The 22,493-nt window shown below is 25.8% G+C and overlaps 1 protein-coding gene across 1 annotated transcript in view; it reads right to left on the bottom strand.

Moving 5' to 3' along the window:
* Positions 1-21,112, bottom strand: part of Ser (protein serrate) — a 61,052-nt gene extending 39,940 nt beyond the window's left edge. The window contains exon 1 of the mRNA XM_015320301.2: positions 19,063-21,112. Within this exon, the coding sequence (XP_015175787.1) occupies positions 19,063-19,110 (48 nt within the window). The 5' untranslated portion in view covers positions 19,111-21,112. The remainder of the gene's footprint in view (positions 1-19,062) is intronic.
* Positions 21,113-22,493: the final 1,381 nt, after the last annotated feature.

The following is a 22,493-nucleotide window of genomic DNA, read 5'->3' as shown; positions in this document are numbered from 1 at the left end:
TATAGGAGTTTTTATTTTTTACTTACACTACTAACACGTAACCGTGTAATTGTGTAACTGTGTGAACGGTGAAACACAGGGCACAACCTTCGAGCTAACTCTCTCTCTCTCTCTCTTTTTGTATTTTTTCTTTCTTTCTCTTTCTTACTTGGTTGGTTGGTTGGTTGGTTGGTTGTTAGAGAAGCCTATACTTAATATTATTTGCTACCCACTCGGCCCCATCGGCAAGGCTGTCCAACCGTATCTCTCAAAGAACCCTGGATCGTCCACAAATTACCCAAATAATTAAAAACTCCGCGTGGGATGTTATTTCTTTTTCTTTTAATTCTGTTTTTTTTTCTTTTTATTTTACATATATATATATATATATATACACATCTGTAGATATACAGTGGATAGTTTTATTTCGAATCGAGACTAGAAAAATTTTAAATCAAAAAAATCCATCTGCGATTTCGAATGGGTCAACTTTCGTTGCTATTATTATACTACCGTAATAATTTTACTTTTTTATTTCTCATTCTATACCTCCTACGGATCTTTTTAATTATCTAACTAAGAATATTTTTCTCTTTTGCCGATGCCTTAATTAACATACGTAATAAAGAAAATATAAAACGTCGAAAATCTTTCGCAGAAATAAAATATTTTAAAACATCTCGTGATTCGTTCTATAATAAAAAAAAAAAAAAAAATAAAAAAAAAATAGTAAAAAAACACCAAATCCTTTAACATATTTTCCTAATTGGATTCCAACGAAAGAAAAACAAAGAATAAAAAAAAAACAAAAGAACAAATAAAATATTGCGAAATTTTGGAAGATTGGCAGAAGAAAAAAATAGGGGTGGTGGGGGAAGGGTGAGGGGGGGGGGGTGGAACAATTATCGAATGAAATTTTGACGAAAGATTTGACTATAATCGATGCCCGATGGGTGTATCGAATATCCCGTGGGAAGAGATGCATGCTATGAAAACTTGTCGTTTTACCACCAACGAACACCTCCAAAAAAAAAACTATATACACACACACACACACACACACATACATATATACAAGAAAAGAATATAATGGTAGTAGTAAGATATCGAAGCAGAGAACCATAAAAAAAGAAAAAAGAAACAAAAAGAAAAAGAAGAAGAAGAAGAAGAAGAAGCTCTTTTGTTAGAGTGTGTCTGGTAAAGGTGAATCGACGAAACTGAAACTCGATCAATGTTTGATCCCTGCACCATCAGCAACCAACACCATATAACCAACAACCAATACCAATAACATCATCAACATCAACGATATAGCAAGAGAAGAAGATCATCCAGTTTCTTTAACCTGATCCACCCCCACCCCTTTTCCTATCTACCAGTAGGGTCTACCTGACTTGTAAGGGGGATAGTGGGGGGGTTCGATGGGGGTACGAAACAAGAGGAACAGGTGTGAGTCGAGAAGTGTTTAGGAGAAACCATACTTTAATCTTTCTTTTTTCTTATTCATTGTACATATATCTATCCATCTATCTCTTTTTAACTTGGGTGGTTAAATGAAGTGAAGGTGTTGTCCAGGTTGACTCAGGTATTAGTTTCGGCCCATTGACTAATAAGCATACGAGAAATCTTCGATGAAATCTCAATAACTATCCTTTACCTTCTTTCTTCTCCTACAACTAAATTCTCTCCCTTTTCCCCCCTCTCACTCTCTCTCTCTCTTTCTTACTTTCTTTCCCATCATCCTTCACTCGTATCTCTTTCATTGGCCAAACCAATTAGAATTTCTTTTTTTTATTCTATTATACGTAGATTAAAACTTAACTTGATTTTTTGATGATTCTTCTTACTTTTTTTATTATTATATATATATATATATATATATATTTTTTTTTTAGAATTTTATTTGATTCGATGGAACAATAATAATGTTGGTCTTATCGAGGATCGAATATCTTTTGCGGTTTGATTTTTTTGATTTTATTGTATCTTTAGATTGGTTGTAAATATTAGAAAATCTTTGTTAGAATAAATGATAAATTTATTTAGTATTTCGTCAAGTTCAAACCAAGTTCAATACGTAAATATTGATGAGTACGTAAATGTGTGTGGGTGTGTGAGTATCACGTGACCTGCTTAAGCTATGAGATGCTCTCGCGTCTTTCTTTCTTCTACAAGACTACGATGTGAGCGTACGTGTTTTGACAACGTTATATAAAATATATTAGTAATTAATTGTAAGGTTTATTAATGATTTTATTTATCCACCTCTATTAACAGGATTATATATAAGAATGTTCTTTTTTTTGTGTCGAATTAATTAGAATTTTATGTAGAAATATCTATGAACGTTGAATTGTAAATTGATCTTGCAATTAATTGGATATTTTGTATTTTATATTTATTGGTATTTTATATTTTATATTTTTGGTATTTTATATTTTTGGTATTTTATATTTTTGATATTTTTATAATTTTGTATTTTATATTTTATATTTTTGATATTTTTATCATTTTGTATTTTATATTTTTTGGTATTTTATATTTTATATTTATTGATATTTTTATTTTATATTTTTGGTATTTTATATTTTTAATATTTATATATTTTTATTTTTTATATTTTAATTTTATATTTTTAATATTTTTATAATTTTGTATTTTATATTTTTGATATTTTTATAATTTTGTATTTTATATTTTTGATATTTATATATTTTTATATTTTATATTTTTGATATTTTTATAATTTTGTATTTTATATTTTTGATATTTTTATAATTTTGTATTTTATATTTTTGATATTTTTATAATTTTGTATTTTATATTTATTGGTATATTTCATATTTTTTGATATTTTTATTTTATATTTTTGGTATTTTATATTTTTGATATTTTTATAATTTTGTATTTTATATTTATTGGTATATTTCATATTTTTTGATATTTTTATTTTATATTTTTGGTATTTTATATTTTTGATATTTTTATAATTTTGTATTTTATATTTTTATTATTTTTATAATTTTGTATTGGGTACTTTTGATATTTTTTATAATTTTTTATTTTATATAAAAAAAAAAAGTATTTTATTACATTAGTAAAAATCTTCTTAATTCTTTTCTTAAATTTAATATTTTGTCATGAGGAGATTAATTAATTCAGATTACGATACTTCCGTGTGGTTAAAAAGATCGTACTTGAAAAAAAAAAAGGTATGAAATTAAAATTGGATTCGTACGAAAGATTTCCCCTCGAGGTTGATTCGATCTTCTTCTTTTTGACACACGTTAGATTTAAAATAACCTTCAGGGTATTAAAGAAAATATAGTAGTAGTTTATAAGATGAGGTTTACTCTAATCACTTGACTATAGATTACAGAACAACGATTATTCTCGATTGCATGTTTCGGTATAAATACGCGTGACAGAGTGGTACCCACACTCTAAACGATTATATATATTATATATATATATATATATATTTCTGACTATATGTTACTATTTTACATAACTATATAGATCGTCTTAGGACAGGAGAGTAACAGTAATAAATTAAAACGAATAGTAAAAGATAAAAATTAAACTCGTTAAATGGTAGTACAGCAACATTTAAAAGATGTACACTTTTAATCATAATCTTCATAGATAATTTAGAAACTCTAGTAATAGAGAAAGATAAATTGAAGTTAATCCAAGCAAATCGATCATGTTCCCTTCGAAAATAGTCGAATGAAAATTTTAACCGGAAAAAAAAACAGATCAAATTTTTCTAATCTAATACCACGTTTCGTATTACTTTTTTTTATTATTATTATTATAACTTAAAATAAAATAAATTACTTAATTATAAACGATTATAATATAATATAAAACAATATATATTTGTTTAATAAATAAATTATCGTTATACAAAATATATTTAACGTTAGTGTCTAAATTTGAGGATAATAATTTTAAACAATAACATATCTAAAAAAAATAGAAGAAGAAAAAAAAACCCATATAAGTAAAAAATTATTGCAATAAGATAAAAAAATAATCGTCTTAGGTTAATGTTCAATTTTGGAATAATAATTTTAAACAATTGCATAACTAAAAAAGAAAAAAAAGAAACAAATAAACAATATCGTCTTTTAATTTATTCTACGCTTTCTAAATATAATAATTCGCGACAAATATTTACGGTGCCAATCAAACAAACAAACAAAAAAAATATGTTAAACGACATTTTGCACGGTCAAATTTTGAGAAAGCGAATTTCGGTCAGAAAGAACACTTTGCAATATTTTCGAGTCTCTTTACGTTCATTTTTTTGTTTTGTTTTTTTTTTACAAACCTGGTATTATATTTCTCTCTTTCTCTCAGTTAAAAGAAAGAAAAAGACAAAAAAAAAGGTGAGATAAAAAGAGGAGACGAGGAGGAGGAGGAGGAACATTTCAAAGTGGAGCGAGTGCTAATCGATGGACGCGAAAAGTTTCACCGGTCACACCTGCCGACGACCGTGAAGTCACCGTCTCTCTTGGTTCTCGGTTGGTTCTCAGTTGGTTCTCTTTTATTACGCTCGAAGGACTTTAACCCCCTTCCTCCCCCTCTCCTTCTCTCTCTCTCTCTCTCTCTCTTACCGTTTCATTATTACGAGAAAACTAAAAGGATCCTGTCCGAAGAAACGTGTTCGCTTAATTTGCAGCTAATGAACCAAACTGCGAAAACTCCTTTATTTTTTTTTTTTTTTTTTTTTATTCAAGTGTCTTTTTATTTTTCTTTTTTTTTCTTTTTTACCTTTTCATCTTATTTTATATCTTTCATCGTTAATATTTTATCACAATTTTCTTTTCGAATAAAAATAATAAAAATAATATAATAAATATATATAATACATAATAATGTATAATAATATAAATATATAAAAATAAATAAAATAAAATATTTAAATAAAAATTAATAAAATATGTTAAATATAAATATATAAAGTAATATATAATAATATAAAAATAATAATAATAAAAATAATAAAAATACCAGAACAACTACTATCTACTTTTGTAGGAAAAATAACTTATAACTCTCTTTTTATTGCAATGCTAAATCTTATAAATAGGGTGTATCAAAAATAATAAATTTTAAAAATTATATAATATAAAATATATAATTTAAAAATTATATATATATATATATATAATAAATAAAAACAAAAATAATAAATTAGGGTGAATTAAAAATTCGTGTATTTATTGTGTTATAAATTGTTATAAAATGCAATACTAAATTATTACAATACTAAATAATATAATATAATACTAAATAAAATAAATATCTAATAATATTATTAGAGTGAATCAAAAATTCGTGTATTTATTGTGTATTAAAAATTATATTATAAAATGCACTTTAAATTAACTTTAAAAATATTAATATATATTTTGAAACACTAATGAATCTATCATTTACTAAGCGATTAGTAATTATTGATAAAAATATTATTTGCAAATGAAAAAAAAAAAAAAAAAAACAATGAAATCTCAAGAAATACAGATAAATGAAAGATTATTATCTATAGGGTATAATAATCGAGTAGTAATTAAGAATTAAAACTGGTTCGATAGATAATCGATAGGTTCAGATTATACGAGCACCAAAAAAGAAAGACACACTACACTCCTAGGATCCACGAAAGCAATCACCTTCCACGAACTCGTAAAATCTTTTCCCCTTCACTTTCTTCCCTTCGTTCCCTTTCTTTCTTTCTTTCTTTCTTTCTTTCTTTCTTCATTCAACAGTGGCAGTTGGAAGATGCAGAAGAAGAAGATGAAGAAGATGAAGAAGAAGAAGAAGAAGGGTACAGAAGCAGAATACAACTCCTGAGGCTTGCACCTGTGCGTTACAGAACCCATAGGATTACTACTACCATCAGCATTACCACTACACAACCATCACCACCATAAGAGATACTTGAAAAAGTGTGAAAGAGAGGGAAAGATAGAAGGAAACAACGAGAGAGACCACATTATCTGTCTATCTCGCGAGAACATCCACCGAGTTCATGCCTCGGGGCTGATTTTTATTGGTAGTTCGCGTGACCGTCGGTTAAACGCTTCGCTTTAACCCGCCCAGCTTTGCTTTTGCTTTAGCTGCTGTTAGGTACTCTCTTTCCTTTCCTTTCTTTCTTTCTTTCTTTCTTTCTTTCTTCATCTTTTTATCTTTCTTCCTCGTTTCTCATTCCGCAAAGATTTCATTTCTCTTCAAAATGTTATATATATATATATATATGTATATATATACATGTATGTGTTCTTGGTAATATGCAATATTTCTTTTTGTTCCAACACTTTCCTATATTTCTTTTTTATTTTTTAATTTTTTTCTTATTCAATTTCTTTTTCAGTTAATGCTTGATTTTACAGTGGTTTTTAACACTAAACGTATCAAGAGCTTCATGTATACACTTATATTTCTTTACACACAACTGATCATATGATACATCTTCAAAAAAAGTTCTCATGGTATGTTTAGTGTTGAAATTATCATTTGCTATGGTAGGAATTTTTTTTTAAATAAATCGTAATGTTATTAATAATTATTTTATAATCACTTATTTTGTAATATTGTATTACTTGAAAAGTTTATACTTATTTATATTTTTCATCATTTTTTGTATTCAGAATATACAATTTGTATCAGAGTATACCTGTCGGACACCTGATTAGTTTTTACATATTTTGAAGAGAAAACAAAAATATATTAAATATGAAAAATATTCATCAAGAAATACTTTCTACGTAACCCTAATAATAAAAAAAAAAAAAGCCAAATAATTTTCATGTAAAATACAAATTATGAATTTAATTGTTTCAATAATTTCACATAGTTTACTTTAATGTTTAACAAATGCAATTTTAATCGTAATTAATCATTTATACAAATTATTTTCTTTAAAGTATTGATCGAATTTTCATTCTCCTTTCTCTTTTGAAAATGATTCATTTGAATTTTTACGATCGAATCGTTGTTTTTTCTTTTCTTTTCTTTTTTTTTTTCTGGTAATTACGATGGCGCCTCGAAAACCGAGGTCAACGTGATTATACAAGAGACCGAAGGATTTTAGCGAATTAACATCGTTATCCTACTCAATTTACACAACCACTCTACCATCATATTTTGCTTTACTAAATCCCAAAGTATTCTATGGTATACGCTTGCACGGGATTATATATTATGAATTTTTCTTATATTTTTTTTTTTTCATACGAACGATTATGATTGTATAACCGCACTGGAGTGTACGTACCAGTTTTAAGAAAAACAAGACTTGGTTTAATATTCGATATACATGCATTGAACTCGTATAAAAACATTTATTAAATTATGTTACTTGTAGTCCAATTAAATATTCAATTTTCTTCGACAATGTTACATAAATATTCTTGTCAACGTACTTGTATTTAAAAAAAAAAAAAAAGAAGAATACGAATTAAGATAAACTTTTCTTAAATTTGTGTCATTTAACTCTTTGCAATATAAAATTGCAGATAATAAAATAGTCCTATGTTGCATAGAAATTTGATTAAGTTTTAAATTAAACAAAAATTCGTATATTTTTTTTTTTATTAATAAAGATATTACATAATGTAAAAACATTAATAATCAAATTAATAACCAATTGTTTAGGGTAAATAAAACGAAATATAAACCTTATGAGCATGTGTAGCTATTGCAATAATATTTCGAATTGGGACTTAAAATATTCCACCGTATTATCCATTATGGTGTATCAAAAAGGTAGGACATTTTTAATCCCACCATGCCCCAAAGAGTTAATTCGTTTGAAAAGGTTTCCAACTAATAATATAATTTATTAAGAACAACAATAAAAATAGAGCAAGAAGAAAAAAGAAAACATAACAATTAAATAAATATTCTTATCTACGTATTTTCATTTAAAAAAAAAAAAAAAATGATACAAATTAAGAGAAATTTGTGAAACTTGTGTCATTTGATTCGTTTGAAAAATATTGTTTCGTCAATTTTCTTAATTAATAATTAATGAATTAATTCTTTATAAGAAAAAGAAGAAGAAAAAAATAACAACAACAACAACAACAAGAAAAATAAATGACCGTAACGGAAGCGTAACGAATTCGAAAGATTGTCTTGGTCGATTCCTCTTTCTCTCTACATGAGTTTATGTCTTTTAATTAATTACAAGAAGAGGCTACAACATCCGTGATATACCGAAATTAAGGTCAAAGAACGAATTACATATATATATATATATAAGAAACTTCTACTGATTCTGATCGAGATTGTCGTATTAATCATCCGGTTCAGTGATTAATCTTATAGTAGATGATCTAACAACGTCTTTTCATTTTTAATGTTTCTTATATTCGCAAAAAAAAAACCATATACGTATTATACATAAATATTACAGAATATCCATTACAAATTTAAATTGTTTTTTTTTTTTTTTTTAGTTTTTTTTTAGTTTGTTAATAATCAATTATATCATTGATAAATCATTTTCTATTTCAATTTGATTTGATTTGATTTGATTTCATTTGATTTCATTTCATTTCATTTGATTTGATTTCGTTTCATTTCATTTGATTTCATTTTATATAAATAAATAAAATTCTATCGTATGTGTATGTGTGTGATAAATTGACAAAGATTAAACAAATTCGCACGTATAAGAAAAACATGTTACACGTATTATGCATAATCTTCAAACTAGTAGCATATCTAAAACCATAGTTATTAATAACATTGGAATCATTATTTCTCCTAGGTAAATGGGGAAAATACATGATAGGTAACATGTTCTTGAGTAATACGTTCCAATTATCGACGATAAATCATGCAAAAAAGGGGGCGGAGATATGGTGGCGTCTCTCGTCTATAGAAAAACAAAAAAAAACAAAAATAATTCACGAGTCGAGATGAAATTTTTGAAAAATAATTTCTAAAAGTATGAATAATAAAATATTGATGAAAATTAATCTAAATTATATCATATAATAAATATATATATATATATGTATCTTAATATTTATTATATTTATTCGGAATAGAGATAATATGTTAAAATATGATTGTGTAATAATATTATTAATAATTAATTAGTATTCGTTTGACGTTCTATTTAAAGTGTATTAAAGATTGGTGCATTTTAAAATATTTTCATAATTAATTTTATAAAAAAAAGAACAAAACCAATCAATTATTTATATAACACAAAAAAATTTTTTTTTACATATATTTAAAATACATAAAAATCTTTTACCATATAATAATACTACCAATAATTAATTAGAATTGATTTTACGATCTATTAAGATACACTTGCACTTTAAAGATGCACTAATTTTTAACACATACGAGATCATTGAATTTTTCAAAAGAAATATATTCTTGCAAATAACCAAAAATATTCTTTTAACAAAACAAAACAAAAAATAAAATAAAAATTGAGTTGAAAAAGTTAAAGTAGAGAGGTAGATATTATTAAGGTGGAAAAAGATAAGAAAAAAGAAAAAAGAAAAAAAAAAAAGAGAAAAAATCAGCTTCGGTGGTGCTTCTCTCGCTTCTTCCCGCAATTATCGTAAACCCCCGTTATGGCAGACGAGGAGATCGATCTCTCTCCTGTGGTGCACATATACATACATATACATACATATATATATATATCACATATTCGAAAGATTCAGCAAGAGCAAGCAAGTTTGTTCATTCTTTCTTTCCATTCCTTTCGTTTCGTTTATGCTACTACCCTAACACATACTTGCAAACCTAAAAAGATGCGTGAGCAAACGTGCAAGTGCTAAGAAGATGAAGAAGAAGAAGAAGAAGAAGAAGAAGATGAAGAATAAGAAGAAGAATAAGAAGAAGATTCGCTTCGGCAAGTTTTATCGGGCCCGACGAACGTAGAACTACGCCGCCTTTAATAATAATTCATCGTCTCCCGTCGGAGAGCAGCTTAATTACCCCGCTGCGAACCCTCCCCTCCCCCTCCACCCTCTCGTCCCCCTCCCGACCCCCTCCCCCTCTCCTCTCCTCTGTTCTTCTCTTCTCTTCTCTTCTCTACTTTCCACTCATCTCTTCTTATTTCCTTTCTTTTCTTTTCTTTTCTTTTCTTTTCTTTTCTTTTCTTTTCTTTCTTTGGTGAAGTAGATGAGTCGAACGTTCGATGCATCGAAAAATCTCGGCGCCTACCAGTTTATTTTAAACGATCATTATTCTAATAGTTAAATTATATATTTATGCATCATTATATATGTGTTACTGTTAACTACAAAAAAAAAAAAAAATTTAGAACAAAAGAAAAAGAAAAAGTTGGGTTAAATCTGTTAATTCTTATGAAATAATCAACTTATCAGGGGAATGAAGCTAAATTTTCCTCATTTTATTGTATTATATAAACATTATCTTAATTATACTATAATGAAATTCAATTTTCAAATACTCCCAAAATATATTATCAAAATTCTATATTCAAAGTTATAAAAATCTTCAAAACATATTTTATATATTAATTATTTAATTTAATTATTTAAACAAATATCCTCAAATATTATAACACATTTTCTTAATTGAACTATAATCAAATTCAATTTTCAAATACTCCCAAAATATATTATCAAAATTCTATATTCAAAGTTATAAAAATCTTCAAAACATATTTTATATATTAATTATTTAATTTAATTATTTAAACAAATATCCTCAAATATTATAACACATTTTCTTAATTAAACTATAATCAAATTCAATTTTAAAATACATCCACAAAGTATATAATCAAAATTCTATATTCAAAGTTATAAAAATCCCTAAAACATATTTTATATATTAATTATTTAATTTAATTATTTAAACAAATATCCTCAAATATTATAACACATTTTCTTAATAAAACTACAATCAAATTCAATTTTCAAATACACCCAAGATATATTATCAAAATTCTATAAATATAATCAAAAGTAATAAAGATCTTGAAAGTATTTTATCGAAGGAAATATACGAAGTAATTTTATCCTTGACAAAATACATATACATATATATATATACAACACCAACACACATAAGAGATTAGAAAATATATATATATATACGTAATATATAACTTAGGTATATAACTAAGCTAATGTCGCGTCAGACGAATGCACTGTCTCACGGCGTTTCATGTTTCTTCATCTCTCTCTCTCTCTCTCTCTCTTTCTCTCATTTTATTTTTCTCTTTTTGTGTTGATGGTTGCACAAGGATAGGAGGAAGGTACTTACATCCTTCTACTTGTTCTCTCTCCATCAGAGTACGGTCATACATAGTGGGTATATACTTGCCAACTAGCATGCACACACAACACTCTTCCTCTTCTTCCTTTTATTCTTTTTTTTTCTTTTCTTTTTATTATTCTTTTCTCTCTATTCTATTCTATTATCTCTATTTTTCGTTGTGTCTAGTCCAGCATAGTTATTCATCTTCCTACTATGTTAGGAAGAAGAAGAAGAAGAAGAAGAAGAAGAAGAAGAAGAAGAAGAGGAGGAGGAAGAAGAAGGTTGGCAAGCCAGCAAGCAAGCAAGCAAGCAAGCAACGTTGATAATTTGTAAGATGTAATTCTTCCAAAGAAATCCTTATTTTTTTTTCTTTCCATAAGATTTTCTTTCTCAGTTAAATCCTTCTATTAAATACCGTTGCTTAAGACTCCTTTAGTGGTTGTATAGACAAAATCGATGTTTTCATGGTATGCAATACTATTATATAGTAGTAGTAGTAGTATTCTAGGATTTATACCGGTCCAGTATATAACGCAGTTCAGCATCCGGTCAATAATAATAATAATAATAATAATAGGAACTGCGAAAATCTGCAGTTGCTTCTGTTAAACTTGGAGTGAAGTTTATTCAAGATGAGTGGGGGGGGGGAATGTATTGGGTTATATCTCTCACAAAATGATTTTCGAAGAAGAGAAAGGATAATATCTGTGTCTTTCTTTCTTTCTTTCTGTATGTATGTGTGTGTGTGTGTGTGTGTGTGCCTGTCTGTGTATGTTACCGAAGGGTTCCCCTGAACGATTTCGACCTAGGCTCGTAATTAAGCGTTACTCTGTTCTCTTTCAATTATGGTCTTGGAGTTGTTTTAGAATCACCGTTATAACGTTCGTACGAGATGTTGATTCCAAGTATCACAGTTCTACAAATTTTCTATTTTTTTTTTTTTTTGAACAATTTTTATTTTCTTCACAAATGACATACGTCTTTATTTATTTATATATATATATATATTTTTTAGAAAAAAAAAAATTTATTTAACAACTGATATAGGTTTCGTTAATTGACGTTATACGATTTTACAGGATCAATATAATTTATTATACGCGATATAAGTGTAATAAAAATGTTGAAAAGGATCAGTGGTGTTTTTTTTTTTTTTTTTTCTTGTCGAACAAAACGTTTATACCACCAACCATCACTTTTTATTACTTCGTTAATATATACATATCGAAAATGGTAGCCGTATAATTTGAAAAGCTGCTACTACTACAGATTTAAACGAACCATTTCGAAACATTTTTATTCGTTTATTATTGTACACGGGTTTCTACTGGACTGCATGTATGTGTAATAAAAATTTGTTCAGTCGTACTTTTAATGAATTTATTTTACAATTCAAATTTAAATGATCTAATTTATTTTTTTGTTTTTTTTTTCAGTCACAATAAGTGTTTTAATTTATTAGAACATTAATCAAATATTTGAACACTCGTTTATAATAATAATAATAATAATAATATTGAATAGAAAAATAAAACATCAGTTATCAATTTTTGTATTCAAAAATTCGACGAGTTTAAAAACGAGTTTCTTATTAAATGTCATTTCGTTATAAACATTAAAACGTGCAAAATTTAATTTACATTGACGTGTATAACACGATATACTCAATGTAATACTGTATAATAAATTAAGAGAAACGTAGGAAAAGGAAGAATGATAATGAATAATCGATTAAAATGAAAACACACGGATTCGTACGATTTAAAACATAACGAATTTCATTTGCAATGGTACAGCATTAAAAAGAGGCCGTGATTTCAACTAAACTGAAGAGTAGGGGATCTAGAAGAGAGAGAAAGAGAGAGAGAGAGAGAGGGGGTGTAAGAGGGGGTGAGTTGAACGTTAAACTTTTACACGACATTTGGCAGGTGAACGGCTGTTATGCAAGCGCATCGTTGGCAACATAGGAAAGGTTGCCTTGGTATATAAATACGTGATTACTATACATAGTATTATATATATGTATATATATATATATATATATATATATATATATATATATATAGGTATATACTATTTGCAGAAGAAAATTAGTATCACGATTTTTATTTACTTTTTTTTTCAAGATGCAAAAGAGAAAAAAAAACGTATCGAATTTTAGATCAGTTCGATGTGAATCCCAAATTATGTAATTTATTTGATTTTATTATATATTTATTATAATAACCATTATATATATATGTTTAATTAAAGGTTTAAAAATCTATTTTTTTCCAAAGTTACATAAATTTTATTTATATATATTTATAGTTTAAAAAAAAATTATTATAATAACCATCATATTTAGCAAAGGTCTAAAAATCTATTTTTAAATTTATAAAAATTATTTAATATATATTTTTATAATTGTATTATTAAATTTATTATAATAACCATCATAACTAAAGTTTTAAAAATCTATTTTTCCAAAGTTACATAAATTTTATTTATATATATTTATAATTTAAAAAAAAAATTATTATAATAACCATCATATTTAGCAAAGGTCTAAAAATCTATTTTCAAATATACAAAAATTATTTAATATATATTTTTATAATTTTATTATTAAATTTATTATAATAACCATCATAACTAAAGTTTTAAAAATCTCTTTTTCCAAAGTTACATAAATTTTATTTATATATATTTATAATTTAAACAAAAAATTATTATAATAACCATCATATTTAGCAAAGGTCTAAAAATCTATTTTTAAATTTATAAAAATTATTTAATATTTATTTTTATAATTTTAATATTTAATTTATTATAATAACCATCATATATAAATATATATTTAACTAAAGTTTTAAAAATCTATTTTTCCAAAATTACATAAATTTTATTTATATATATTTATAATTTAAACAAAAAATTATTATAATAACCATCATATTTAGCAAAGGTCTAAAAATCTATTTTTAAATTTATAAAAATTATTTAATATATATTTTTATAATTTTAATAATAAATTTATTATAATAACCATCATAACTAAAGTTTTAAAAATCTATTTTTCCAAAGTTACATAAATTTTATTTATATATATTTATATTAAAAAAAAAAAATTATTATAATAACCATCATATTTAGCAAAGGTCTAAAAATCAGTTTTCAAATATATAAAAATTATTTAATATTTATTTTTATAATTTTAATAATAAATTTATTATAATAACCATCATATATATATATATATAACTAAAGTTTTAAAAATCTATTTCCAATGTTACATAAATGTAATTTATATAACACGTATATTAATATTAACATACAAGTTAATATTTATTTGACGTATGAATAAAAATACAAAACCACCACCTTGTAATTTAATTATATAAATAGAAGAGAAAAGTATATTTAAGTATTAATTCCATAAATTAAATAGAACAAAAATAAACATATACACACATGGAGAGTTTGGGGTCAGGCAAATAACCATAACGTAACTTGTTCGTTCATTTCAGGAGTAGTTTGTCGAAGGCGTTATACCAGTGTGCCTGCCGAAAGTGTTTTAATGCTTAAGAAGAAAAGGTAATTCAATAAATCGTACTCTAGCAATGATTCATACACCCTAATCGTCCCCGTATTTATCTAATCGCTCCACTTTAAAGTAGTTTAACGCGCTGATTTGCTGTAATATATGTGATCAATAAATGATCATTCAATTTCCCACCCTACACTTTGTTTTCATTTCTTTTTTCTTCTTCTTCTTCTTCTTTCTTTTTTACTCTTTGTCGTGTCTAAAAAAAAGCACTTATGTTAAACACGTTCGCATAATCATAATTGGATTACGATTGATTATATGAATTCATTGTAATGTCGTAATTATTATTTAAAATGAAACGTATAAGGAAATTATATTATGTTGAAGAAAAATTATATGCACGTTTATCGAACCTTTTATAGCTACGTTTATTTGATTGATTGAAATTATTATTTTTAGGATATAATTTTTGTAATATTAATTATACAAATTTATGATAATACCATAATTATTTAAATAAAAATTAAAAATAGAAACGAGTATAGGAAACTTTGATGCACACATTTTGGTCTTTGAAAAAATTATTTAATTTTCACATACTTTTGTTTAAAATATAATTTTAGTTTGATATTATATTTTATGTTTTTTTTAATTTATTATATTATAATTATCAAACGAAAAAAATTAAAAATAAAACCTTGTTGGAAACTTTGATGCATATATTTAAAAAAAAAATTGGAATATAATTTTAGTGTTATTTTTTTTTTTTTAATTTAATATATTATAATTATAAAAAAAAAATTAAAAATAAAACTTTGTACGAAACTTTGATGCATATTTTATTTTATTTTTTTTTTTTTTTAATTTATTATAATATTTTAATTATTAAAAAAAAAAAATATTAAAAATAAAACCGTGTAAGAGAAACTTTGATGCATATATTTTAAAAAACAAATTAAATTTTCAATACTTTTTCTTCGAATATAATTTTTATGTGATATTATATTTTATTATTTTTTTTTTAATTTATTATAATACCATATTTATAAAAAAAAAAAAAAAAAAAATTAATAAAAACTAGAAACGTGTGTAGGAAACTTTGATGCACATATTTTGATCTTTACAAAAATTATTGAATTTTCACATACTTTTCCTTGGAATATAACGTTAGTTTGAGATTTTCTTTTTCTTCTTTTATTTCATCTTTTATTCTTTTTCTCTTTTTTTTTTTTTTATTTAATATATGTGACAAGAGATATTCTCGATAATTATTAATTACGATGCTCGTGTCATAAGCTAACGATCAACGATACTGTGAGAAGAACCGTGCTTTCAAACCTGCGTTTCTAGTTTTCTATTTAAATGTAATAGTAAGTATGTAAATATAAATATGTGTGTATATGTGTATGTATGAGATAAAAGCATTCGTTGCAACCGAGGGAATACTTTTTCAAGATGAGCTTCTACCATTCGCATAAGTAGGTGTTTACGAGTCTCGATGTTAAAACGTATACATACGTGTATGTGTGTTAGTAAATTTCGCACGTTTATGTTCGTCGCTAAACTAAGTTTCCAATAATACTTTATGACGATTATTTATTTATTTATTTATTATTATTATTACTATTTTTTTTCCTTCATCTTCTTCTTTTTTTTTATTTATTTATTTATTTTTTTTTTTATATATCATCATAGTACAACAACTTTCTCTTTTTAATCACAAAAAAATGTTAATTTTATATTTCCCCATTGGATAATATAATTTTCATGCATATTTATAACAAGATATCACGAACATTTTCGCATATATATATATGCGTATATATATCGAATGAATATCGACGTTTATTATATATGTACACACCTTTATATCGCATTACGATTAAAATATTCTCGCACTTAATGTAGATAAATAAGTAATATTATTATTATGGATCATCATTTTATTTTAATGTTCCTATAATTGATTCTAAATTCGTAATTAATATTACGTTTTATTTTAATTGTTTTTTATTTATTTATTTATTTATTTATTTTTAATATTTCATTTTGATTCTAAACTCGCAAATTAATATTCGCGTTTTATTTCAATCATTTCTTTATTTATTTTTCATATTTTAATTTTGATTCTAAATCAATCGCAATTAATATTTGCAATTAATATTAATATTCGTGTTTTATTTCACAATCGTTTTTTTTTATTTATTTTTTATTTATTTATTTTTAATATTTCATTTTGATTCTAAACTCGCAAATTAATATTCGCATTTTATTTCAATCATTTCTTTACTTATTTTAAATATTTTAATTGTGATTCTAAATTCGCAATTAATATTTGCAATTAATATTAATATTCGTGTTTTATTTTAATCGTTTTTTCATTTATTTATTTTTGTATTTATTTTTAATATTTCGTTTTGATTCTAAACTCGCAAATTAATATTCGCATTTTATTTCAATCATTTCTTTACTTATTTTAAATATTTTAATTGTGATTCTAAATTCGCAATTAATATTTGCAATTAATATTAATATTCGTGTTATACTTCAATCGTTTTATTTATTTTTTTTTAATATTTCATTTTGATTCTAAACTTGCAAATTAATATTCGCGTTTTATTTCAATCATTTCTATATTTATTTTTAATATTTTAATTTTGATTCTAAATCAATCGCAATTAATATTTGCAATTAATATTAATATTCGTGTTTTATTTTAATCGTTCTTTATTATTTATTTTTTATTTATTTTTAATATTTCATTTTGATTCTAAACTCGCCAATTAATATTCGCGTTTTATTTCAATCATTTCGTTATTTATTTTCAGTATTTTAATTCTGATTCTAAATTCGCAATTAATATTTGCAATTAATATTAATATTCGTGTTTTATTTCAATCGTTTTTATTTATTTATTTATTTATATTTAATATTTCTTTTCTTTAACTGTACGTAAAAAAAATTTCATATATTCGTGTTTCTTTCTACAAGATAAATTTAAAAATACGATATTAAATGTTTCAACGAAGAATAGATAAATTCTAATAATAAAGAAATAGTTTTTTTTTTCTTTTTTATTTTTATTTTTTTTTTTGTAAAGGAAGCATCCAAGCACGAAACGTATTCTATTTTTAATATCGACATAAGTGTCAGCTATTTTGGTACGAGTGAGAGATTATCATTTTACTATTCGTGCGTATGAAGAAGAAGAAGAAGAAGAAGAAGGCTCTTTAAAAGACCTCATCATCAACGTTTATAAACTCAACGTTATTATAAGGTGCACTTTTAAAGTTTCAAACATAAGTCAGACAATTACAGATCGATTGATAAAATCATATTAATATGAGAAATAAAAATAGTGAAAGAAAACATGATATGAGTATGTTAGTTGGTGTAAAATTGATCGTTGAATGATTCAAAAAGGTTCTACCGAACGAATACTTATAACTTAAAATGTATGCACTTAAATTTCAACGAGTGGTACCTTTCAAAACGACATTATAAACACCACGTTCTTCTCAGAATAATAATCGTTCTAACCAACTCAAAGAAATAATCATCGTATGCCGACTTTGGTTAATTACGAAAATAACTTTGAAATAATTAAATTTACCATCGATTCAAATTAATTATTATAAAATATAAAATTTATAAAAAATAACCAAACAATATTTTTAAACCAAATATTAAAAATAAAAATATTTGAAATAATCGAATTTACCATCGATCCAAATTGAAATATAAAATTTACAAAAATAATCCAAATATTTGTAAACCAAAGATCATCAATATTCCAAATAACTAAATTTACCATAAATCCAATTTAATTAAAATATAAAATTTATAAAAATAATCCAAATATTTGCAAATCAAAGATCAACAATATTCCAAATAACTAAATGTACCATAAATCCAACTGAATTAAAACATAAAATTTATAAAAATAATCCAAATATTTGTAAACCAAAGATCAAAAATATTACAAATAACTAAATTTACAATAAATCCAACTGAATTAAAACATAAAATTTAAAAAAATAATCAAACCATTTATCAAACATCAAAAAACAAAACAAACGTGAAAGATAATAATTAATTAGTGTTGCTTTCCTTTTAAAATATTCAACATATAAATATAGATATATACAGATATATGTATATATACCCGTATGATAGTATACATAATACGGAAGAAAATTTATGTTGGTAACAAGATAGAAACTGTTACGTTAAAGTAATGTTAAGGTAAGTTAAGGAGATACACGCGACGCCCTTATTACCTGTATAAGCTGGGCAAGGAATAGGACGTAGGCGGCGGCCGCCCTCATGTCTTTCCTTGGGGAATCCCTCGACTACCGCATCACCATTCCCCGTGATCACGAACTCAACTCTTTTTTTTTTCTTCTTAATCAACCCTTTTTAACAAATTAAATACACTTTTTGATTGTTTAAATATTCCTTTTGCTAGTCACAAGTATTTTCTTCTTCTTCTTCTTCTTCTTCCTGTTTTATTATTTTTATTTCAATAATTTCATTGATGTTCTCTTTTAAATTGTTAACACTATTTATCGAATCACATTAAATCGATATAATATTAATTTACGATTAGTATAATTTTCTATTTTTATTTTGTCTAATTCACTCAACCAATATTCACTTGCAATTTTTGTCGTATTCCTTTCAATTGGCAAATTTTCACACAACGCGCTATAAAATAGGATAAACTATTAAAATGATCGAATAAATACTATTATTATTATTATTATTATTTATTCACTTGACAGATATCTTTTTTGTATCATCACTTTAACGTAACTTTATTTTTTTTTCTTTTTTTTTTTTTTTTCTTCAAAACTAACCACTATAAGACACTTTATCTTTTGTAAATTTCAAATCCTTTAGTGAGATGATGATCTTTGGATTTTGTCAATCCTATCGATCATTATTCTCTTTATCTTTCTTTCGAAAAATATAATAAATAATAAATAAGAGAAGAGAATGAATTCAATCAAGAAAGTTTTCTGAGAGAAGTGAGCTCGGTTTTTGAATCCAGGACTGATAATATTGATGACAATGATGATGATGATGATGATGATGATGACGATGATATTGCAGTACAACGAAGCTACACTTTTGCAACACGGTAGAAACCTTTCCCTCGTTCATGCATCTTCGTTTTGAACACACTTTCCTTTACCCTTCTCTCTTTCTCTTACTTTTATATGCGTCTCGTTAAGGTGTAAAGATGCATAAATCGATAACGTGAATAAATTATCACGATTTCTCTTCACAGTTTATCATTTAACACACGAACAATCAAAAAGGCAAAAATAAACAACGTTTTCAATCAAATCAAAATATTCATTCAATCATTTCATTAATCCCTTTGACACTGTAATAACGAAATTGATACACCTTGCAATCCACGTGGTTCACTAATCAATCGTTCACACACCATTTAATAATCTTCATCACCCTTTTCTTCCAATTTTCTTCGTGTGTATATAATAATGGACAAAATGGGTTGTAGGACAATTTCAAGAAAAATAAATTTAAAAAAAAAAACAAAACAAAGAACAAAACCAATGTAATGATAAAAAATTGTCACAAATCCATAGGGGGGAAAAAAGAAAGAGAAAAAAAGGTTTTTTTTTGGTTCAAAACAAAAAAACAAAGCAAAACTAAATGAAACAGGAAGATAGGATAGAACAGGTGTGTGTATATGTGCACGTGCGCGCGTGTCGCGTATTCCCTCTGATTACGTAGGCGTAACGAAAGATGAGAGGTAAGGTGAGGTGGTGGTGGTGATGGTGGTGGTATGAGGAGGGTATGTAAAAGGGTTGTGTGGGTGAGATGGGTTACACGTATTCCAACACGTTGTCGATTTCTCGTAGTTCGTTTTTACACGTTCCCTGGGGTTGTTTCTTCTTTCTCTTTCTCTTTCTCTCTTTCTCTTTCTCTTTCTCTTTCTCTTTCTCTCTCTCTCTCTCAGTGAAGAAGAGATTGGCGAACGAACGCACGCACGCACGCACGTTGCCCGCACCCGTGCCGGTGGAATAAAAACACACGGTAGTAGAAATATATTTTTATAAAAAGAGATGTGAGATGTGAGATGTGAGATGAAATAACACAACCAACAACAACAAATAACAACAATAATTATAATAACAATAACAACACCACACGGGGTAACCACGGTGCCGTATACTTAGTGAAGAAGAAGAAGAAGTACAACACAGAAAAGACAGGACGATCGCTCGAGGGATACTGGAGAGCTGAACCCGCGGGCCGGCCTGCGGGCCACCCCCCATCCTCTCTCCCCTCGCTTCACCTCGTCCCCACTCCTCTAACTTATCTTAGCCGTTACCCCCACTCTCTTTAACAACGCATTGCGCACCGTACATCGGACCCACTCGAATCACCCCCCACTACCATATACCATCACCATCACCACCACCACTACTTTTTACTCTCTGCCCTCACTCGCTCACCCTATCGCTATTGCGCTGCGCTATGCTGCGCTGAGCTGCGTTGAGCTCATTCTCTTTCTTTCTCTCCTCGCTCTCTCTTCGTTAGTTTGGTTTATCTTTCTCTCTTTCTCTATCTACATATTTATATATCTTACTTTTTTTTCTTATATTAAGTTACTTATTTATTTAGGTGTGTAGTTATATACTTGTGAGAGTAAGTAATCAATATTGGGCCCTTCTTTTAACTCTTCTTCTTTTTCTTCTTGTACTTGCTATTAACCCTTTCTATACTGCTATATCTCTTGTTTCATACATTTACTTACTTATTTACTTATACATTTACTTATATACTTACAAAAGTAAGTACTCAATATTGGACCCTTCTTTTAAATCTTCTTCTCATCCCCACCATTAATCCTTCCTATATCTTTCTTTTTCTATTCTATATTTCTTCTTACATTTACTTACTTATTTACTTATACATTTACTTATATACTTACAAATGTAAAGTACTCAATATTGGGCCCTTCTTTTAACACATCTTCTCATCCCCACCATTATAATCCATTCTATATCTTTCTCTTACCATTTGAAAAGGATTTTATCTTGTTCATTTCTTTATTTGTTATCCCTTTTAATTATTATTCAATTTATACACAAAAATATCCGATCTACTTGAATATCATTAACAATGAAATAATAATGATTAATAATATTTCAATTGAAAATATTCATACATACATACATACATACTTTTAATATTTATATTCTACAATTATGAATGATCGATTACACGTCAGAATTTATTTATAAATCGGACAAAAATAGTTTTGTAAATTATTTTCCTACCTTGTTAAAAGTTTAAAAATAAAAAATAAAAAAAACAACAACAAAAATCATTGATTCACACTTAAGGGGACCTTCTACTCTGAGCACCTAAAAAAAAGGCTATTTTCGCGAATTTTTCCAAGAAAACTATAAATGATATCGATCTAAAAGTTGTTGGGTTTGTTAAATTGAGTCTTAAACTATATAAATGAATTTTTATTTTTTCATTTTAATTAATTTTTTATTGCAAAAACAGTAGTATAAAAAAACACCTTAAAACTTTAGTGCTTTGGTAGCTCCATCAGAACTTGAGAATGGCTTACCTGAAACATAAAAGTAAAATGGTTTTATATTCTGTATGACTTCAGCTACAAAGTGACAGTTCTATATAAAAATTTTATCAATAAATAAAA

Source organism: Polistes dominula, unplaced genomic scaffold (genome assembly GCF_049000335.1).
Source record: "Polistes dominula isolate Pdom_NZ unplaced genomic scaffold, Pdom_raw_medaka contig_17, whole genome shotgun sequence".
In the NCBI taxonomy this organism is placed as follows: Eukaryota; Metazoa; Arthropoda; class Insecta; order Hymenoptera; family Vespidae; genus Polistes; species Polistes dominula.
Note: the sequence above shows the minus strand (reverse complement) of the source record. Positions and strands in the feature narration are given on the sequence as shown.